General features: G+C 40.2%; 1 protein-coding gene across 5 annotated transcripts in view; it reads right to left on the minus strand.

The window, feature by feature from the left end:
- cacna1ha (calcium channel, voltage-dependent, T type, alpha 1H subunit a) overlaps positions 1-18,834 on the minus strand; it is a 170,202-nt gene that overhangs the window by 61,842 nt on the left and 89,526 nt on the right. For all 5 annotated transcript variants that reach the window (XM_044331855.1, XM_044331854.1, XM_044331853.1 and 2 more), the window contains one exon: positions 476-587. In XM_044331855.1, the coding sequence (XP_044187790.1) occupies positions 476-587 (112 nt within the window). The remainder of the gene's footprint in view (positions 1-475; positions 588-18,834) is intronic.

Raw genomic sequence — 18,834 nt, forward strand, 5'->3', positions numbered from 1 at the left:
ATGTGAAAGCAATCCCTGGTATAAATTTCATTTAAAATTCATCATCATCTAGTCTTTTACATTTGGCCTAATGAATGATGTTCCTTTTAAATATTTCAGATTACTCACCAAAACACTGATTTATGTGTTATGAGCAACTAGATTAAGTAAAAAACAAAAAAGGCAGAAGACTGTACACTGGTAGGTTTTTACTGTATGTGGAAGAACCTCAAACCTCCAACATGTGACCAAGGTAAGTAACACCTTTTCCTTTGCCATTGCTACCATGTGGAAACATGCTAGTTAGTGCCAACATCACACATGGCATGGCACAGTTGTGTATATCTGCCATTATAGTCAGCACTCAGGTAAACAGTTTAAATGTTAGTCATGTGTTTTCATGGAGAGAAAGAAAATTGCAGCACACACAAAAATTACACTTGCCATGTGAGAGAATGTGCTCATGGGCCCCTGTAATAAGGGGCGTCACACTAACCTGTAGGATGCGACACCACTCTGACTGGCAGGAGACGTCTTCACAGGGCTGAAACATCCCCAGAGTCACACAGTTGAGCAGGATCACCAGCATGGACACATGCTCGAACCACGTACAGGAAGAGTTAAGGTCAAAACACTAGATGGAGGATTTTATACTCAACATAAGGAGCCAATTAAACAAGGAATCAAATGCAGTTTAAGATGCAAACACAAGAAAACGAAACTAATTAAATAAGAAGGAGAGATGTTTTCAGTCTGCTTTCAAATGATGTTATTATTATATTACATATCATTAAGGCTGGGGGCAGTTGTTTTTGGTTTTTTTTCCTGTAACACTGTCTCCTCTGCTGACCAGATGCGTCCAGCGCAGGCATGGACAGGTGCAAGCTACGTACATGCAGGAACAGCATGGTCCAAACCAGCCTGTTGTCCTTATGCAAAGTGAGACAAGTGATGACAATTGCAGAACGGCCTCACTCAGACATAAGCTATTCGGTAATGTGTCCATGCTATTGGTCAGACTAGCTAAAGAAGCTCAACAATAAAACAAAGAGAGCTCTCGTCCATAGAGGACAATAATATATGATATGTAGTGTAAGATTATCATATACTCTATGTAAGTCTACTGTACACAGTAAGCACTAAAATCACAGAGAAAAAAAAAATCAACTAAGATCCAGCTTAAGTAGTAAACAAACACTCCGCCAACACACTGGAACCGGATGCCAACATGAAGTGTTGTCCAAGCCTAATGCACCTAATGGCTCTAATAATGATCCAGTGGGCCTGGATGCTAACCTGGTTAGAGGGCTCCTAACAAATAAACATTTTAATGGGTCCATGTCTACTGTATGTCCTGTTGTAGCATTTTCTAATACTGATCAATGGAGTAACTCCCTGAGAAAAGATACCGGTGTACTAAAGATGAAGGTTTTATAATCCAATTTATGGCAATTCATTTGAATATGGGAAAAGTATGACAGTAATTATTGATGTGAATCTTTAATGTATTTCAAGATTAGTCTGTGAAAACTTCTAAGTCCTACTTTCTTGTCACAAGGAGGAAGCATCATTTTGAAGGGTATGAAAATATCACATGTATCCTCTGACCTGACAAAAATAGCACTTGGGAGTAATCTTTTGTTGATTTCCGTTTGTTTGTCTTATCCTTTTTGGGCTACCAGTGAGATTTTCTACAAAGCAGTAAGTTACAGAAGGCTTTGGGTTTGTTTTGGAATACCTTTGACATGATTCAAGTGCAGCAACATGTAAACAATAAAAATCTCATCCTTGTTTTTACTGATGAAATGAAAGATCACATCTGAAAAGCCTCTGTCAGCTCCAAAAACAGATATTTTCTCATTGTTTCTACAACCGTGTACAACAAAGGGGTACAAATCACAAGAGCAAACATGGATGACAACATAGAATGTATCATCGTAGCTGCACTCTCAGTATTAACAAATTCATAAATCCATCCTGGGAGCACTAACATCATGTTGCAGGATGATACAACACCATAAATCAAACCAGTCTATAAAAACACTAATAAACTAATAAAACAATATATGGACAGCACATCACGGTGCTCCTGTGGCTGCAATCATTTCAGAAGATATCCCATTATTATAATGAGAAAAAATAACACACACCAAGTACTTGACAAAGAGTACAAAGAGAGGACGAGTGAGAGATGGAGAGAGAGGGACAGCAAAATAGATTGGAGGAGGGAAACAAGAACAAGAGCATGAAATAACCCTAAATCATGTCTTCTCAACTAGAAAAAAAGGCACTGATGCTGTTGTTTTTCTACTTAAGTTTGGCTTTTGTCCCACACACACACACATGCACACAGCATATCTGGTGTGTGCGGTGAGTTGCAGTTTTGAAGTATTCCCAGGGTGAAGTACTGTTCTAATAAGAGAGGGAGTTAAATCAAAACACTAATGGTGACCGCTGTCTTCTACATTACTCACACACACAGTTACATACAGATGCACAAAACACAGACAGATGCATACACACATTGCATCCAGATTACATTAGGTTTGTGTCGCACACACACAAATACACGCTCGCACAGACACTTGGGACTCACTGCTGGGACAAGGGGGCAAAACAAAACTTGTATCAGCAAAAAAAAGTCTGATCTACAACTTTCTTTTTCTTTTTTGTTTCTCTAGTGGCTGCTAGAACAAGCATCATAAATTATAACATAACATAAATTCCCAACCTTTAAACGATCCTGCATTAACAACTGCAGGTTTTCTAGTCTGCTGAATAAGTCTTTGTGGAGTGCTGATGATTGATCTGGTCAAAACAATCAAAGTCTCTGGAATACATAAACAAGCTGAAAATATGCAAAATCAATGTCCTCTTTCCCAAATTGAGTCTAAATTCAGCTTGATAACTTTTTCGGAGAACATTTTCCACTTTGTGTTGTTGTTTACAAAGAGTAGTAACATAAGTCATAAATCACAACATATCTATAAAAAAACTGACAGTAAAATAAACAGAGTTTTGTGAAATTTTGCCTCTGGGGAAAATGTCCTTCCATTTTGATCAGAGACTCAGAGATGGGACCTTATAATGGACATAGAAAAGAGCTATTTGTACAATGTCATGCAAGTACATATTGCAAATGCAGTTACCACATCTGTAGATCCCAATATTTAAATACATTTCATTTAGATTTTTCTCTAATTACAGCACAGCATTCAATATTACAAGATTTGAAGAAAATCAGGTCAAAAATTAATACATACACAGAACTAAAATACAGTAAAGGTCGCCCATGCTCCCTCCCTCCCTCCCTCCAAAACAGCATCTGTATTCCGTCCCATTTTCACATCTGACAGATGATTTCCTGAGCCCTGGCTGCCACTGCTCACCTATGTCAGGCTGCCTAAATTAACCAAACCTGACAAGTATGCAATGTGCTCCATAAAAATGTCTTTATTCACCCTACTGACAAAGCTTTCCCTCTGTCCACTGTGAGAGAAGTTAAAGATACTGATCTACTGAAATATGAAATATCTAGATCAGTTAAAGCTTAACTGTTAATTATGTTGTTACTTTATATGCGGACCATATCTATCCAGGGCTACAATGCCAATCTGATCATGATACCCTTGTAACATCACACACTCATGCTCAGATCACTTTCTCCTGACTGAGACTATGCTATCAGCTGTAGGTTGCTCTATAGTTAATTTACATATACAATGTTATAAAACTGTTCAGGTAAATGTTAACAACCAGTCATTATGACAAATTGTGGTTATCAAGTTGTTTTCCCAAGGTTTACATCACTTTTAAGATTCTATAATATTCACACTGTGACATATTGAGGATAACTGGAGTGTCTGCTGCATTTCTGGGAAAAAAAAAAGAAGAAAAAAAAAAGCCTCTACAAATGCGCCAAGCTCCCATGGCTATTCAAGTTAACAGAAGTGGTACTACTGTGGGAGGCAGGAAGAATGCAACCCTGCTGTTTATCCTTGGGAGACTCATTAAAAAGAGGAATGAGAAGCAGAAATAAACCAGAGGTATCTGAATATTTAACATCTAAGCAAGTACAGTACTGTATGTAAAACAGGGGAATTGTGGTGGGCAGTGAGTAATACGTAGAAGGGGAAGTCCAGTTCAGAGGACATGGTCACACTGGGGAGTGTTACATTTTATTCAGTAATTCAGCTGAAGCAACAACAGCTCTGGGGCATTAGGGATGTTGCTTCTGTTGTATGTACCCACTCTACAAATGAGTTAGATGTTGTGTATTTAGCCATTACATTAGTGTAAAACATGTATTGTAGTGCCCCTGGGGGAGTAGCGATAAAATGTTGCCAATAACATTGTGTTAAGTTACAATGTGCTGTCGCGAGTATTAATACAAAAAGAAAAACACATGCTCAATCACATGGAAAATGCCTTGGGCCAGTTTGTCACTATTCAGTACGTGCTTCAAGCACACACAGACACACACACACACACACACACAAATGCTCTAAGTCAAGCAACGTAAGGTCGATCCTTCCTTCACAGATGAAAGATTCAGTAATCTGCAGCAGAATTAAAATGAGAGATTTGAATATTCAGAGAATCTCTCTCTCTCTCTCTCCCTCGTGTCGCTCTGCATCTCCCTGTGCTCTGCTTTCTCTAATTCCTCTTTAATCTCCACAGTCAACACCTCCTGAGCTCCCTTCTGTCTTCAGCTCTCCCACACACACACACACACACACACACACACACACACACACACACACACACAGATGTATGCATGCATAGACACACATGAGCATTAATGTGCAAGTCCTCAAAGTCAAGCCAGGCTGTCGCTACAAAGCGAGCTCAGTACGCGTTGATTTGCAGTAAACAGAAATCAACAAAGAAAACCATCCTGGTGTGTTTTTCAAATTTTGTTTGGCTTCTGCCTCACACACACACACACACACACACACACACACACACACACACACACACACACACACACACACACAAGCTGAAATACATAAGTATAGTCATGTTTTCCCTATGGTGCTATAAGCAAGATCAAATAGTGTGCATTGGTTAGATTTTCTCCCCTGGAAGGGACCAATCCAGGCCTGGCACATAATGCTCCTGGTCTCTGTTGTTAAGGTCGATTTATGCCTCAGCTATCTGAGCAAATCAAATTAGGTCTGTGTCATGTCACACTGGATGTGGGGGATTGTGGGTATTTGTAAGTGTAGTATTGGGCAATAGTTCAATATTACCGTTTATCATCTCTCGGCATGGCATTTAGAGGCTCTGTATGAACTTTGCACTTACTACTTAAAAAAAACACTATACAATACTATAAAAATGTGCTGTTTTTGTTTTTGTCTTGCTGTGTTTATTTGTTTATCTACTGGAAGGTCAGAATGCTGAAACTACTTTTTATGAACTTGGTTTATGATTGCGTCTATTTCTCAGCCCATCCAGTGTAACCACAGTGTTCAATTAGTTGGCACAAAATAGGAATAAGAATTTGGTGTCTTGCTCAAGAATAATATAAAAATACTACATACTGTACTGCATACATACAGTAAGAATATCCAAAAAGACATCACATTGCGGACATCTACCCATGCACACACAGCAAAACTGTTAGGGACAGAGGGGATGACGGAAAGCTTGCAAAAAAGACAGATATATAGTATGAAGTATCAATTACATTTATTTGTCACTGTATAATGGGTATCGAATGACTCAGTGTTTATCATCAGCATCTGCTGTGCGAATATGTGACAATACAAGCCTTCCAAGGTAAACAAGACACACATATCACAATGTAATATTAAGCATTTGTAAGAGCCTGTTGAATTTGTACCACGCTCTGTCATAGCAAAGTCTCACACCTACTGCGACTGTGATAACACTTACACACATTAGCAAAGTGTTCACACGCACACAAATGCATAGTACTTTTATACATGTGTTCACTCAGGGCGCAGCATGGTTTGCAGGTTTTTTGTTTTGTTTTTAACTGGACATGAAAAGCGCAGTAGTACTTCACCTTCATATGGTCAACAGTGCTTTAATAAGATTGCACTGAGCTCACACTCACAAACACAAGCACACACACACACACACACACACACACACACACGCACATTGTGACACAAGTGGCTGCTGATGCAAGACAACAATTCCCTTACACAACCTCTTAGGCATACATGGATGCACACAAGCATGAATACCCTGGAAAAGTCTCAACACACACACACACACACACACACACACAATGTCAAGCCCACTCCATTTCAGCTGTCAGGCCGGTGCCAGTGCATACTGTACAAGACTACAGAGAGAGCAGAGGGGAGGAAGGAGTGTGCAGTAAATAGTAAAGCAGCAATGATGCACTACAAACAAAGAAATGTCCAGTTGTCTCCCATGACAGCAATTCGTACACAGTCAATCCACTGACTGTGGATGAAAACCTTCCATTGGCTAAATCAAATTAAAAAAAAGAGAAAACATCTGCTTTTCTCTTTACCTACTTCCATTTTTTTCTTCCCTTGTTATGACATCCTCCTTTATTTTCACCTTCCCTCCTCTCATTCTTGCTTTTTCTCTCCTCCGTCCCTCCAGGGTTCTCTACCTGTCCGTATGCGTTAAGGAGGATCTACAGTGTTAAGTCTCGACTCAGCTCACAAGCAGAACTTCTCTCTATCTGCTCCGTGGCTTAGCTCTCTTTGTTCCGCGATAAGCTACATATTTAGCCTGTCGCGTCTGGCTGGCAGCTCTCAAACCTCCCCTTGCGTCAAGTTTTTCGTCTAACCGCACATCTACACGAAAGCACAACCGGAGCTTATAAAAATAAGCCTGTTGTTATGGCATGCAAGCACATTTGATGCTTTGCAACAGAAGCAGCAGGTGTGATAATCAAAGCTATTATGATTTGATTAGAGGTTTAGTTTGACATCGTTGCCATTAATGTAAATTAGATTTGGATTTTTATTTTCTATAATGCCTGCATTTATTATTTTGATTCCTGACAGCCAGCGCAACCAGCCTCTTCTCCAGGGAATCTAGCTTTAAAAATGTTCCGTGCAGATGTCATTGGTCACAGTTATTGGCCGCAATTTACAGAGTAGCGCAGTTCCTGCCTGAGGCTTATTGGCTGTCGTTCTCTCGTGTCAGGTGAAATTTCTCAGGCAGGCGGATACATTTCAACCTGTCTGTTTTGTTTTGTTTGCCTCATTCCACTGAATTTGGAGCTAAAGGAGTGGTAAATGGTGGAAGTGTGAAAGGTTCAGATCAGTGACCAGTCACAGCACTTAACTCTGCCATGACAGACAGATGGCTCGGGGGAAGCAAATCTATGCATCCATAAACACACAGATAAAGAGATGAAGAAAAGAAACACACTTGTCTGTAACACTTGAGTGCGTTGGGGAAGTGGTTTGGGGGATAATGGCACTCTCAGACTAACTCTGTGGGTAAATGGCTGAGAAGAGAACAGGAAAAGGAAACAGATGATACTAATGTATTTCTGTAGAATTCAATGGGTAACACATTTGGAGCTCAACGGATGCTCCAGTGACACTTTCAATCGCATGACATGAGCATGTATAGATGCTTCTATATTGTTCTTAATCAATTTTGCCCCTTTCCTGTGTATATCTAGGTAGACATATTACCAGATGTTGCTTTAAAGTCGCAGGAATATTAACCTCAACCCACTGCTGAAAACAAGGTTTTTCCTCCATCTATCCCTCTCCTCGCAACCTCTCTCATCTCTCCTCCTCCTTCCTTTCCTTTCCTTGACTCTCACCTTCACCCCGTCTCGCTCTCTTTCATTCTTCCCCTGCTCCCACCTTCACTTCTCCACATCATCCACCTCTATCTTTCCTCTTAGCCTTTCACCTCCCTCTTTTTTTTAAACTCCCCCTCCACGTACAGTATCTTTCCCTCCATCCGCTTCTTCAATTCATTTCTCTTAACCCACCCTTCCCCCCCCTCCCCTCGTTTTTCATGCTCCAGTCCATCCCTCTTTCATTAGAGTAGAGCAAACTCAATCCCATCAGATGTAATAACCTAATCACACTTTCTACTCAGGTCGATCAGCAGGACAGCTGTGTGTATGTGTGTGAGTGTGCATGTGTGTGTGTATACTCTAAGTATGAAAACAAGTGTATATGTGTATGAATATGTGTCCTCTGTTAGGATGAGCATACCAATTTAGGTCGCAGTGTCCTTTGTCCTTTATATATCTATGCTGTATATTACAGTATTACTTTGTAGCACCTGCCTCACAGTGTAATATATGTTATCAAAGGCCAAAAGGAGGTCAGGAGGGATGGTTGGATGTAAAATGTACAAACCTTTAACAACAGAGACCAGGGTTTACGTGTTGTTGGAGTTAAGTTACTTAAACACTTGGTTGTGGTTAAGAAAAGATTGTGATTTTGGTTAAATATTAAAGGATATGGCTGAGCCAAACCAACGATAAATCCATGCTACTTACCGCAAATCTGCTGCAAATCAGAAGTGACCTTTTGAGTCTTTATCAAGACCATGATCTTTCCCCAACCTGAACCAAAGTGCTTCAAGTTGCCTAAACATATCTAGTGAGTTCAAAAGAAATGCTTCCTCTTTATGTTATGTATGTAAACATGATTTTTTTCTACTAAACATAACTGCTAATGTGCATTAGTTGAATATGAGCATGATCTTTAGGTGATAGGGTTGTAATAAAATGTTGCTCTGATGGTTTGAAATTTCAATCAAACCTGTTAACCTCCTGACTTAATAAGGGATCAGTCAGCCTTCTCAGTTTTTGATAGATACTACTTCACAATACTACTTGTGAACTAGTATTCACCGATTACTTTCACGAGGTGGCAATATGAAATTATATTATTATAAAATATTTGAATCTATTTCATTTCAGAGAATCTTCAAAGAATAATAAATGTCATATGAAAATTGCTGAAGCTGCCTTCTTTGCCAGTTATGCACTGTGTTTGTTTGCATTTGTAATGATATAGCATTTATACTGTTAATGCTATTTTAACACCCAATTCATTGGTGAGAAAATCTCAGAGGAACTTATTTCTGCTCCAACCAATGAGCAGCTCTGAAGAGTTCTGCCGGGGTTCAGAGCTACTGGCATCGCCCTGCAGACCATCAGGGGTTGTTTGTCCTCCTTCCTTCATCACTCCATTCACTGTTAATGAGCTCTGCCCCCCCCCTCCACCCTCTGTTGTCCCTCCTTCTTTTTCATCCTCTCTCGCTCATCTCAAAACTTTTGTGAATCTCTTTCCCAACCGAAACCCTGCTCCTCTCTTTTCTCTCATCTCTCTCCTGTCACATCTCCCTCCGTCTCACTCCATCTCTGCTTCTCCTTCTGGCGATCTGTCTCACTCCGTCGATATGGCAGTGGAGTGCTTCCAATCCAGATTCTGAGCCATGTTTGATTGGGATGATTGTTCATTTATTTCACCATCTGCCACAGAGAACGCATTACCTCAAACACAGAAAGACTCCCCTCCCCCCTCCCCCCCGCTGTGATCACTACTTTAAGGATCCTGCCAACAGAATGACTGGTAGCAGAGCCGCGTGTGTCTCGTGTGTCTACTGCGTGAGCGTGTTGTGTGTGTGTGTGTCTGTATGTGTGAACTCCGGATCGGCTCATCTCAGAGGAGTCCCTGAAGACGGCACGATTCAGAAACAGAAACTCATAAATCAGCCTGTCCCTGAACTCGCTCCTCTCTCCCTCGTCACCTCTTTCCCTCTTTCATCTCTCCATTCCTGCATCCCTCCATCCCTCCTCCTCCTCCAAACACCCCTGAGAGGAGGCTGAGGCAGCAGTGACGCAGTTACACCAGGATTCCCTCTCTCTTTCTGTTATAGTCTCTCTGCTGAAACCTCTTTCATCTCCCACTTACTTTCACAGCCCTTTTAATCTGTGCTGATGGCAATTTTATGGTGAAATGTTTTCTGAGCAACTTTGCATCAACTATCAGCATCGATCATGCTATTATTCTATTTTATCTTCGAGGTCTATTTCAAAACAGGGAGAAAAATCTGCGTGTGTGATGAAAAAATTTGCAAAAAATAGTCAGAAAAAGCAGAATGAAGCACGGAACTGAAACATTCCTGACACACAACATGCCTGAACAAAAGGCATCCCAAGGTGAGATACTGTTTCCTATGGCATCTGCCCCACAATGTGTATGTACAGTGTGTATGCAGGTGTGTGTGTGTGTGTGTGTGTCAGAGTGCCAAAGAGGGAAAAAGGGAGGAGAGAAAGAGCGAGGGAGAGATACAGGGAGCCCTAAATAGAGCAGCTGCATCTGGTGGGGCCTGGCCTTAAACCTGCACCACCTCACACACACACACACACACACATACATATATACACACACAAACACACACACACACCGGAGGCTATAGAACACGACTGAAATGGTTCAACCGTTCAGCTCAACCTTGAGCTATAGGCTCTACAGCATGCATTAACGCACACCAATGTACTTCCCTCAAAATACCACACATGATAGATTCGGCACACGTTCTCTTTTGCTTAAAGGATAAAACTCTTGTATTTTTATTCTCAGTGAAAAGGACAAAATCAACAACAAATTTATCCTGCTTAAAAGTACTGCATTGTCTGTGTAGCTAAAGCTTGATATAGTATCAGGTGTGGTACTCCTCATGCGTTTTTGTCCAAAAACTATTGAAATATGCATCAGTGAGCCACAACATTCCACTGGCTGATTCCTTAATTATAATTAACTCAGCCACTGTAGTTTATTTTGAGCCAATCCCACATACACCGTTCTGGTGCTGTAAATACTCACCTGTGCATATTAATCCACAGCTGAAAACACTCCCCCAACAAATGTACCATTTACTCCTGTTTTAGCAAACATTTTCTAAAAGTCAAACTATATATTTGTGACCTGTTTTAAATATTTACATCGTCAGTAGTGGCCACAGCCAGGGTAGAGAAGCCGGAAAAGTATTTAGAGATGCACTGAAGCATTGTGGGTTTTCATGGACTTTTTTGACAGTAAGAAAAATAGAGAATAATCCAAACCCTATCCTTGAGGGACTTAAAGATAAGGCTATATTGGGACTTTGTTGCACAAACTCTGTATGTAAATGACTTCCTTTAGGCCTGTGTAAATGATATCGTTGGGAGTATCTTAATAGTGACAACATGCGTACCATGGAAGACTGTCAGACATAAACATCCTGACTGATTATAGCGATTAGGAGGGCCACTTTTATCATGCGGTATTCTCTCTCGGTCTCTCTGACACAGTTTCGACAGGATTCTGGTTGCTTAGTAACCGACCACAGTCAGAGGATTCCAGAGAAGTGTTCAGAGAGAGAAAGAAAGAGAGGAGAGTTGAGGACAGGAAGTCGCCGTGTTTTTTGTGCCTTTTGTCTGCATTTAAGCCGTTGTGTTTACATTTTTCTTTGATTGTCTCCTTCTCTTTCCTCACTCTTCTCTCACTCCCATTCCTCCACTCCACCCTCCCGTCCTCTTTCTCCTCCTCCTCCTCTCCTTAAACTAGTCTCACGCTCCCTATTGTCAAGGGAGATGGAGGGGGGGAAAAAAAAAAAGATCACCTCCCTCTCATTTCCCTTCTATTTTTTTTCTCTCCTCTCTCCCCTCGCCTCCTCTGCACACCATCCACATTATCATTAATACATGTCATATAATCCACATATGATCCATTACATATGAATTATAATCTCCTCACATACACATGCACACAGACATTGTAAGCCTCTTTCCAAATGTATTCTTCCATTAATCCTGTTAAACTGTAATGTTAAACTTCACAAGTATCATTTATCACAACCATATAAAAACTGTTTAGTCTGAATCTTTCCTATAACAAATGACACAAGCCAGTCACTTCATAATATCTTCATAATGAGGTCTCACGCTTGTCCAGTTAATGTGTGACAGTGTTTCAGTGCTCTGGTCGAGTGTTTGTTCGGGGGGCCTCACGGCTCTCCGGAGGACCACAATGCTGACCCCACAGTATCGTTTTTACTGCCTTAGTGTGTTTTATAGATCAAACCTGCTGACTGCTTTACTGTTTGCCCGGTTACACAAGCAAATACTGTATGCGGTAGAGCCAGTGACCAGGAGAGAACAAGAGAAATAGACAAAGAGCAGTGCAGAGGACAGAGAGATAGAAAACATATAAAGTTTTATTAGATATGTATATCCGTAGAGGTGAATTAGAATTGGATATTAAACTCAGTGCATGTATAACTCTTTTTTCAGTTTATAATACTGTATGTATGAGCCAAATAACACAGCAAGATGCAAAGATGTGTAATCAGAATCGAGTGAATTCACAGTGTGTGATGACCAGGTGAAGTCAGGAGTTAAAATAAAAGTGAATATAGTTACTGTCTTTACATTAAGATGATGGTTCAGAATAATAAAAACATTAGTATTTGATAAACCAGCTGTGTATTACCGCGTAATCGAGCAGCGGGTGGTAAAACGAGTTCCTGAATTGTTTTTTTTTCTTCTATAGGGAAAATTGCAGACAAAATCAAACACCACACACTCACAGTCCCATATTCACACTGTGAACTATAGGTACCTATTGTATATAAAGCAATCTATGGCATACAATAGATTCCAAGGGTCATTGCGAGAGGGGGAAGGATGTTTTTTCCGTTATGCTGGATATTCTGCATTCAGTGAAACAAAGTTATGACAAAGACCTGGATGTTAAACTGGCTGACATCAGAGAGTAATGTCAGAACTGCTCCCTGGCTTTTATTATGTTGTTCTGTCTAGAAGATTACTGTGCAATACATCACTGGATTACACATGTCTCCCATCATACATCCAACTTGAACTGCTACTTCAAATGTTGTCTGTTCAGAAGTGAAGATGTATAACAGCATAAAACATAACCTTCAGGTGTAATCTTTTACATCATCACACATCAGAAAAGGAGAAAAATAAGATTTTCTTTCAGTCTCCTTTACAGAGCAATAAGCTGACACATCCAGAAAACATACAAAAGACACCAAAATTTTGGTAAAGACTTCATTTACTGCGAGCCAGTGATGCTAAACGTCAGATGAGCATTATACACACAGTACACGCCCCATTACAGAAACCAAATCAAAAGGTCAAAGCCTATTGGTTGTATTTCTATCTTCTACCAGATGGCCACATGCCCTGCCCTGCCTGGCAGCATATGGACATCTGGACACAAACCAAGGCATGAGCTGCACACACACACACACACACACACACACACACACATAGGTTTTTGTCCCTGAAAGTGACTTAAGTCATACTCACACACACACACACACACAAACACATTTGCTTACACACGTATGTTTGCATGCATACAAACGCATGCAAACATATTAACATCATTACTTAATATTCACCTCTCTCACACAAATGCACAATATATGGACCCATTAGTGAATGCAAACAAACATACCAGGTGACCAAGATACACAAAACACACATTTACACAGCAACCAAACTAGTATCGACAATCTGTGTGAAAATTATGTGTGTACATCTTTTGTATATCCATGCGAGCCCTCCATATGAAACTGCATGGGTCTGTGATTGTGTGTGTGTGTGTGGCCATGTGTATGAGTGTGTAGCCATGTGTGATTGGTGAATCTTGGCAGCCTTCTCTGTGAGCTCACCTGATTCACTAGCAGGCTACAGCCTCTAATGGCCGGTCGCATTACCTTCAGGGGTTACTATTATATAAGCCTCCCTTCAGGTTTTTATCTCGCTTCCTTGCTGCATTAATACTGGAGATAATCACTCAGGGACATTATACAGCCAAATTAGTATTAGCTACACATTTGGCATTTAGCCAGTGCTTTTTATGTAAAATGACTTAAAAGGAGGGAACAGGAGGAGTCCAGTGTGTCGCTCAAGCTCAAGCTGGGCATTACTTTGTTTTTAGAGCTCCAGCCATTTTCCTCTTACACACTATTGCTCCTTTATTTTTTCACAAAATAATAATTTCTCACCAAATGTGATCACTTGTTTGACCACAGAGCCACATGTATGTTGTAGCCTTACAGCGCACATGGATATTCAAGAAAAATCCTCCAAAGCATTATGTCTTTAGCATACTGAGATTCAGGAATGTACAGTTCATTTTCAGTTAAACCAGCCAGCTGAAGCATTCCAGAGAGGAGGAAGTGGATATTATGTACTTCTCATTAGTTATTGAGGAACCAGTGAGTTATAATAGACATGCTTTGATTGGGTTATGGTAATATTTAGTTATTTTTCAAAGAATTTATTGAAAAGACTTTGGTCAGCAGAAATCTGATGGACAGATGTATGAATGCAGGTGCTCAAGATGTAGTTTTGAGGCTAAATAGGTGCATTTCATGCTCAAATGAGCCATGAAAACTGGTAAAAACGCAGCTGTGTGAGGTACAATATGTGGTCTACTTCAGGTAAAAAGCACCTGCACAGGAAAATGTATTTTTGCTAAACGGTCTATTCAGACCTTGACAAGTGGGGAGTTATCAAGTTTTTGATAGATATATTGTGCCCCCAAACACTGGTTGTCATGCCTTTCAGTGAGCAAGTCACCAATTTTGTGATGTTGTAAAAACACAAATCCAATTCCATCCACTAAGCAGTCATTTGGCTGAAATTGATAAGCGACACAATTTTAGTTAGAGAAAGTTTATAGAAAATGACTAGACGCTATTAAAAACTTCCTGAATCTGACGGTGCAATAAGGACTTCTGGCAATAGCTTTGTAGCCATTTAGACAAAGACGCTGAGTAGGACAATAAGCACTGAACGGGACTGTGCTCTGGCCATTAAAACACAATGCAGGTCTTGAACAATATATTTAATTCACAAAATCATTCTCAGTTCTTTTCTGTGCAGCTGAGTCATTATTGAAAATATCCCACACTCTAACAGTCTGACACGACTGTGTATCAGACCATACCAGTGAAACAATATGCAACTACTAATCACATCTGTGTGTGCACTCGCCCACCTTCACCTCTCCTTTAACAAGAAGAAGATACAACTCATCAGGCTTAAAGGTTCAATGTGTAAGAATTGCCCAGAATTTTAGTACAAAATCAACTACAATTATCAACAGAATGTGAAAAAATAACAGTTTTGACGTTATAGCATGCTAACCAGCTAACTCTGGCCCCATCTGGCCTGTACTGTCTCGTAATACCACTTTGTACCTCAGGGGCAATATTGAGTCACTGTAGTGTCTAGTTTGCCCTCAGTCCAACATGAGAGGAAGAAGAAGTAATACTGCCCAGAGCAACCAGCAGTAATGGCAAAGCCAGGCTAAATGCTGTTGGACTTTATTAAGTTTTAATATTTTTTCAGGTAAGAAAATAACCATGTACATTCCCAATATGTAGTCAGTGTATCCAAATAACACCTATTTGGAAAGTTGCACAGATGTTGCTGCTGCATCAGTTGGTCATGTAAGCTGATCCGATGAACCGCACTGGGTTGCACCAGCTATGTGAAAGCTGGCCATTTGGCATCGTAGCACATCGTAGTAATATCTATAAAGTAGTAATATATCTATAAATTAGGTCTCTACTGGATTACTGTGTTGCAAAATGGCAGCAATTAATGAAAAAATGATGCTGTGTGGCAGAAAAAGTGCTGTTTTACCATTAGTGAGTTCAGTGACATTTTATGATTTGCACCTACCCTAGGGGCATGTGTGTAACTATTCAGTTGTTACTTAGAGCTATGTTGTAACTCATCTCCATGGTGCAACTGCTTTCTGATCTGTGCAGCTCTTTGGTAATTTACCACTGTCCCTAATGTCTCTGTAGCATTTTGATATCTTGACGCCACCACACAGATTCACTGTAAACAGTAAGCTTTACGCTATATTCAGTGAATGATAATGGTGGTGGGGTGATGCGTTTTGGGGGAATTGTGGTGGTGGTGTGGGTGATATCCTTTCCCCCTATTTGTATGGATCAAGTGGCCAATTCTTACACAATGAACCTTTAATGTAGTCCCTTTTATCACATGCACTTTGAAAGGATTATTCTAGCAGAAGAAAAAAAAAATGGCATTTGTCTTCGCTCCATAAAACTTTTCTGCCAAGTTCCTCATTTTTCATTTGGGAAGAGAGAGGAACGGTCCTGCAGTGGAGCTGGAGGACCCGAGGGAGGAAAAAGACAAGAGAGACAGAGAAGAAAAGGTGGATTAATAGAATGACTGACAGAGAAACAAAAGAGACTACAGTGAAATGAAAATGTGAAAGGAAACTGCTCAAAAGGAAGGACTATTGAAACCAAGACTGTGTTCTTAGGCTTCCAGCATTTCCAGTGATAAGACAGTAGTGTCTCATCTCACACACACACACACACAAACACCCTGCCCATGGTTTGGCGCGCTCTACAAAATTTTCATCTTATTGCCTCAGAGCTGTAAAATAACTCCTCTTCACTGCACTCATCCCCAGCACAGCCAACCATGCACAAACATAAACAAACAAACACACACACCTACACACACACATAGACCGCCAAAATCTGACATCTGACAGATTGGTGAATGTGTTGTTTCCTTGCTCCCTTTCATTGAAAGCCTAAATCTTAGACGCAATGACTTCCTTCCAAAGGAGTGTTCCAAATCACCTCCATTACTGAGCGCCAGACAGAGAGCGGGAGGAAGAGCGAAGGACTGCAACGAACAGACGCAGAGACTTAAAATGGAAATCAGAGACGGCGAAAGGCAAAAATCAAGAGAAAGAGTAATTGAATTTGTTTCCATATTTTCAGGTCGCGTTACCATAGGAACCACATTTGCTTGCAGCACACCCTTCAGCGCACACACACATACACTTTCTTTTTTTTTCTGCAGAGTCCATGGTTTGCTTCCCAATCCAGGAGGTGCTGATCACAGTCTGCAGCTTGTGGAGCCCAGGAGGAAACTAGAGCACACAGCTTATCCTGTAATTGTTATTTATTCGGTGCGATTAATGCAATTAAAGAAAGAGTGTGCTCTAGTTCCCCCCCGGGTTCCAGTACCCATTGATTTTGATTTATAATGGTCTGTCTACTGTGATCAGAGGTCTAGGCTGAAGTGCAAGACGTAGCACCATATGATCACTGTGTCTGCATTTATTTATTGTACAAAAAAATGTTCTGTGAAAAGAGGACCTGCATCCAGAATAGGTTTTTTTTTCTGTTTTTTTCTTCTTCTTGAGTAAAAGAACCAACAGTTTTCACTGCAGACATTTTGTCATATAGTAGGAAAGGTACAGGTGTTACTAATGTTAATGTTAATGTTGGCTCTGTTGTATGAAGGTGTCCCAATAAGCCATGACAGTGTGACAGTGAGCCAGCATGCACAATGCCAGGACCCTGAAACTGAAGCAGCTAAATGGAAATACGACATTATTCATTTTATTATTTAAAGTTGTGTTTTCCTACTGTGAAAAAAGGACTACTACTTTTAACAATGCCACAAGTGTGAGAAAAGGCCCAATTACCACTCAGTTTGTAATAGTATTGCCATGATTGCATGTCATTTCTAACTTTAAAGGGGACATATCATGCTTTTTTGTGATGTTCTGTTATTTTGACACTGTTGAGGTGAACGTATGTAAAAATGTTCCCTGCAATGCTCCGTTTGCAGTAACCTCTACTTACTCCTTGTGATGACATCAGATTGTTCGCGCATGCCCACAAATGGACTTCTGTTCCGTTGCCTTTGTTGCTAAGATTGTTCAACGGGGTTGTTCGCGTTGTCTACTGGCATATTTCCAATTGGATTCAGGGTCAAACATGTACAGTTGTATTTGAGAAGTTGACATTTTGAATAAAGAATGAGAAAAAGAAGTGAAATCCTTCTACTACTGTTTGTTTATTTTGCCTCCAGAACTGCCATAAGTCAGCCGAGACACAGCTTTCGGAAGCTAACCAATCAGAACAGAGTGGGCTGATCGAGAGGGGGGCCTTAAAGAGACAGGAGCGAAACTGGCCTGTTTCATTCAGAGGCTGAACAGAGGGGCTGCAGAAAGGATCAGTATAAGATAAATAATGACTGCTTTTGTAAATCATGCAAAGATATTCCAGTAGAGCCCCAGAATATAAATATAGACCTGGAATTGTACATGATACATCCCATTTAATAAAATACCATCAAACTTTTCAAACTTTTCAAATTCCACACTATTTGATGGCATAGGAAAAAAATGGGCCGAACTTTGGAAAAAGTTTGATTTTTAATAATAATCTGCACATTAAAAAATTTTAATATTATGCATGGCAACAGTACTTTGTTACTGCATTAAGGCAATGCAAGGATTTGATATTGAACATAATATTTAAGCAAAAGCCCACTTCACAAATTCAATAAAAACTGTAAAACGAATTAGACTGAAAAATCAAAGGAATTAATATAGAGGACTGTAATGATCACCTATTTTGGGAGTACTGTACTATAAGAGTTGGGGCTGTTCCAATTGGGCAGTGGTCAAGTCAATTTTAAGTCAAGTAAGCTTTATTCATATAGCCCAATATCACTATTACAAATTTGCCTCAGGCGGGTTTAAAGTCAGTACAGCAATACAATATCTTCTGTCCTTAGACCCATGATTTGAAAATCACTCCCTAAAAAAAATCTTTAACGGGAGAAAAAAAAATGGAAGAAACCTCAGGAAGAGCAACAGAGGAGGGATCCCTCTCCCAGGATGGACAGATGTGCAATAGATGTGTGTACAGAATAGAACAAGAAAGACAAATTACAGAAATTATAGCAGTGTGTATGTGTCACTGTCAGAGCAAACAACAATATTGTTTTGTTGACTTTTCCACTTGAAAGGACTCCTAAAT

The sequence above is a fragment of the Thunnus albacares genome, chromosome 17, assembly GCF_914725855.1.
Source record: "Thunnus albacares chromosome 17, fThuAlb1.1, whole genome shotgun sequence".
Classification (NCBI taxonomy): domain Eukaryota; kingdom Metazoa; phylum Chordata; class Actinopteri; order Scombriformes; family Scombridae; genus Thunnus; species Thunnus albacares.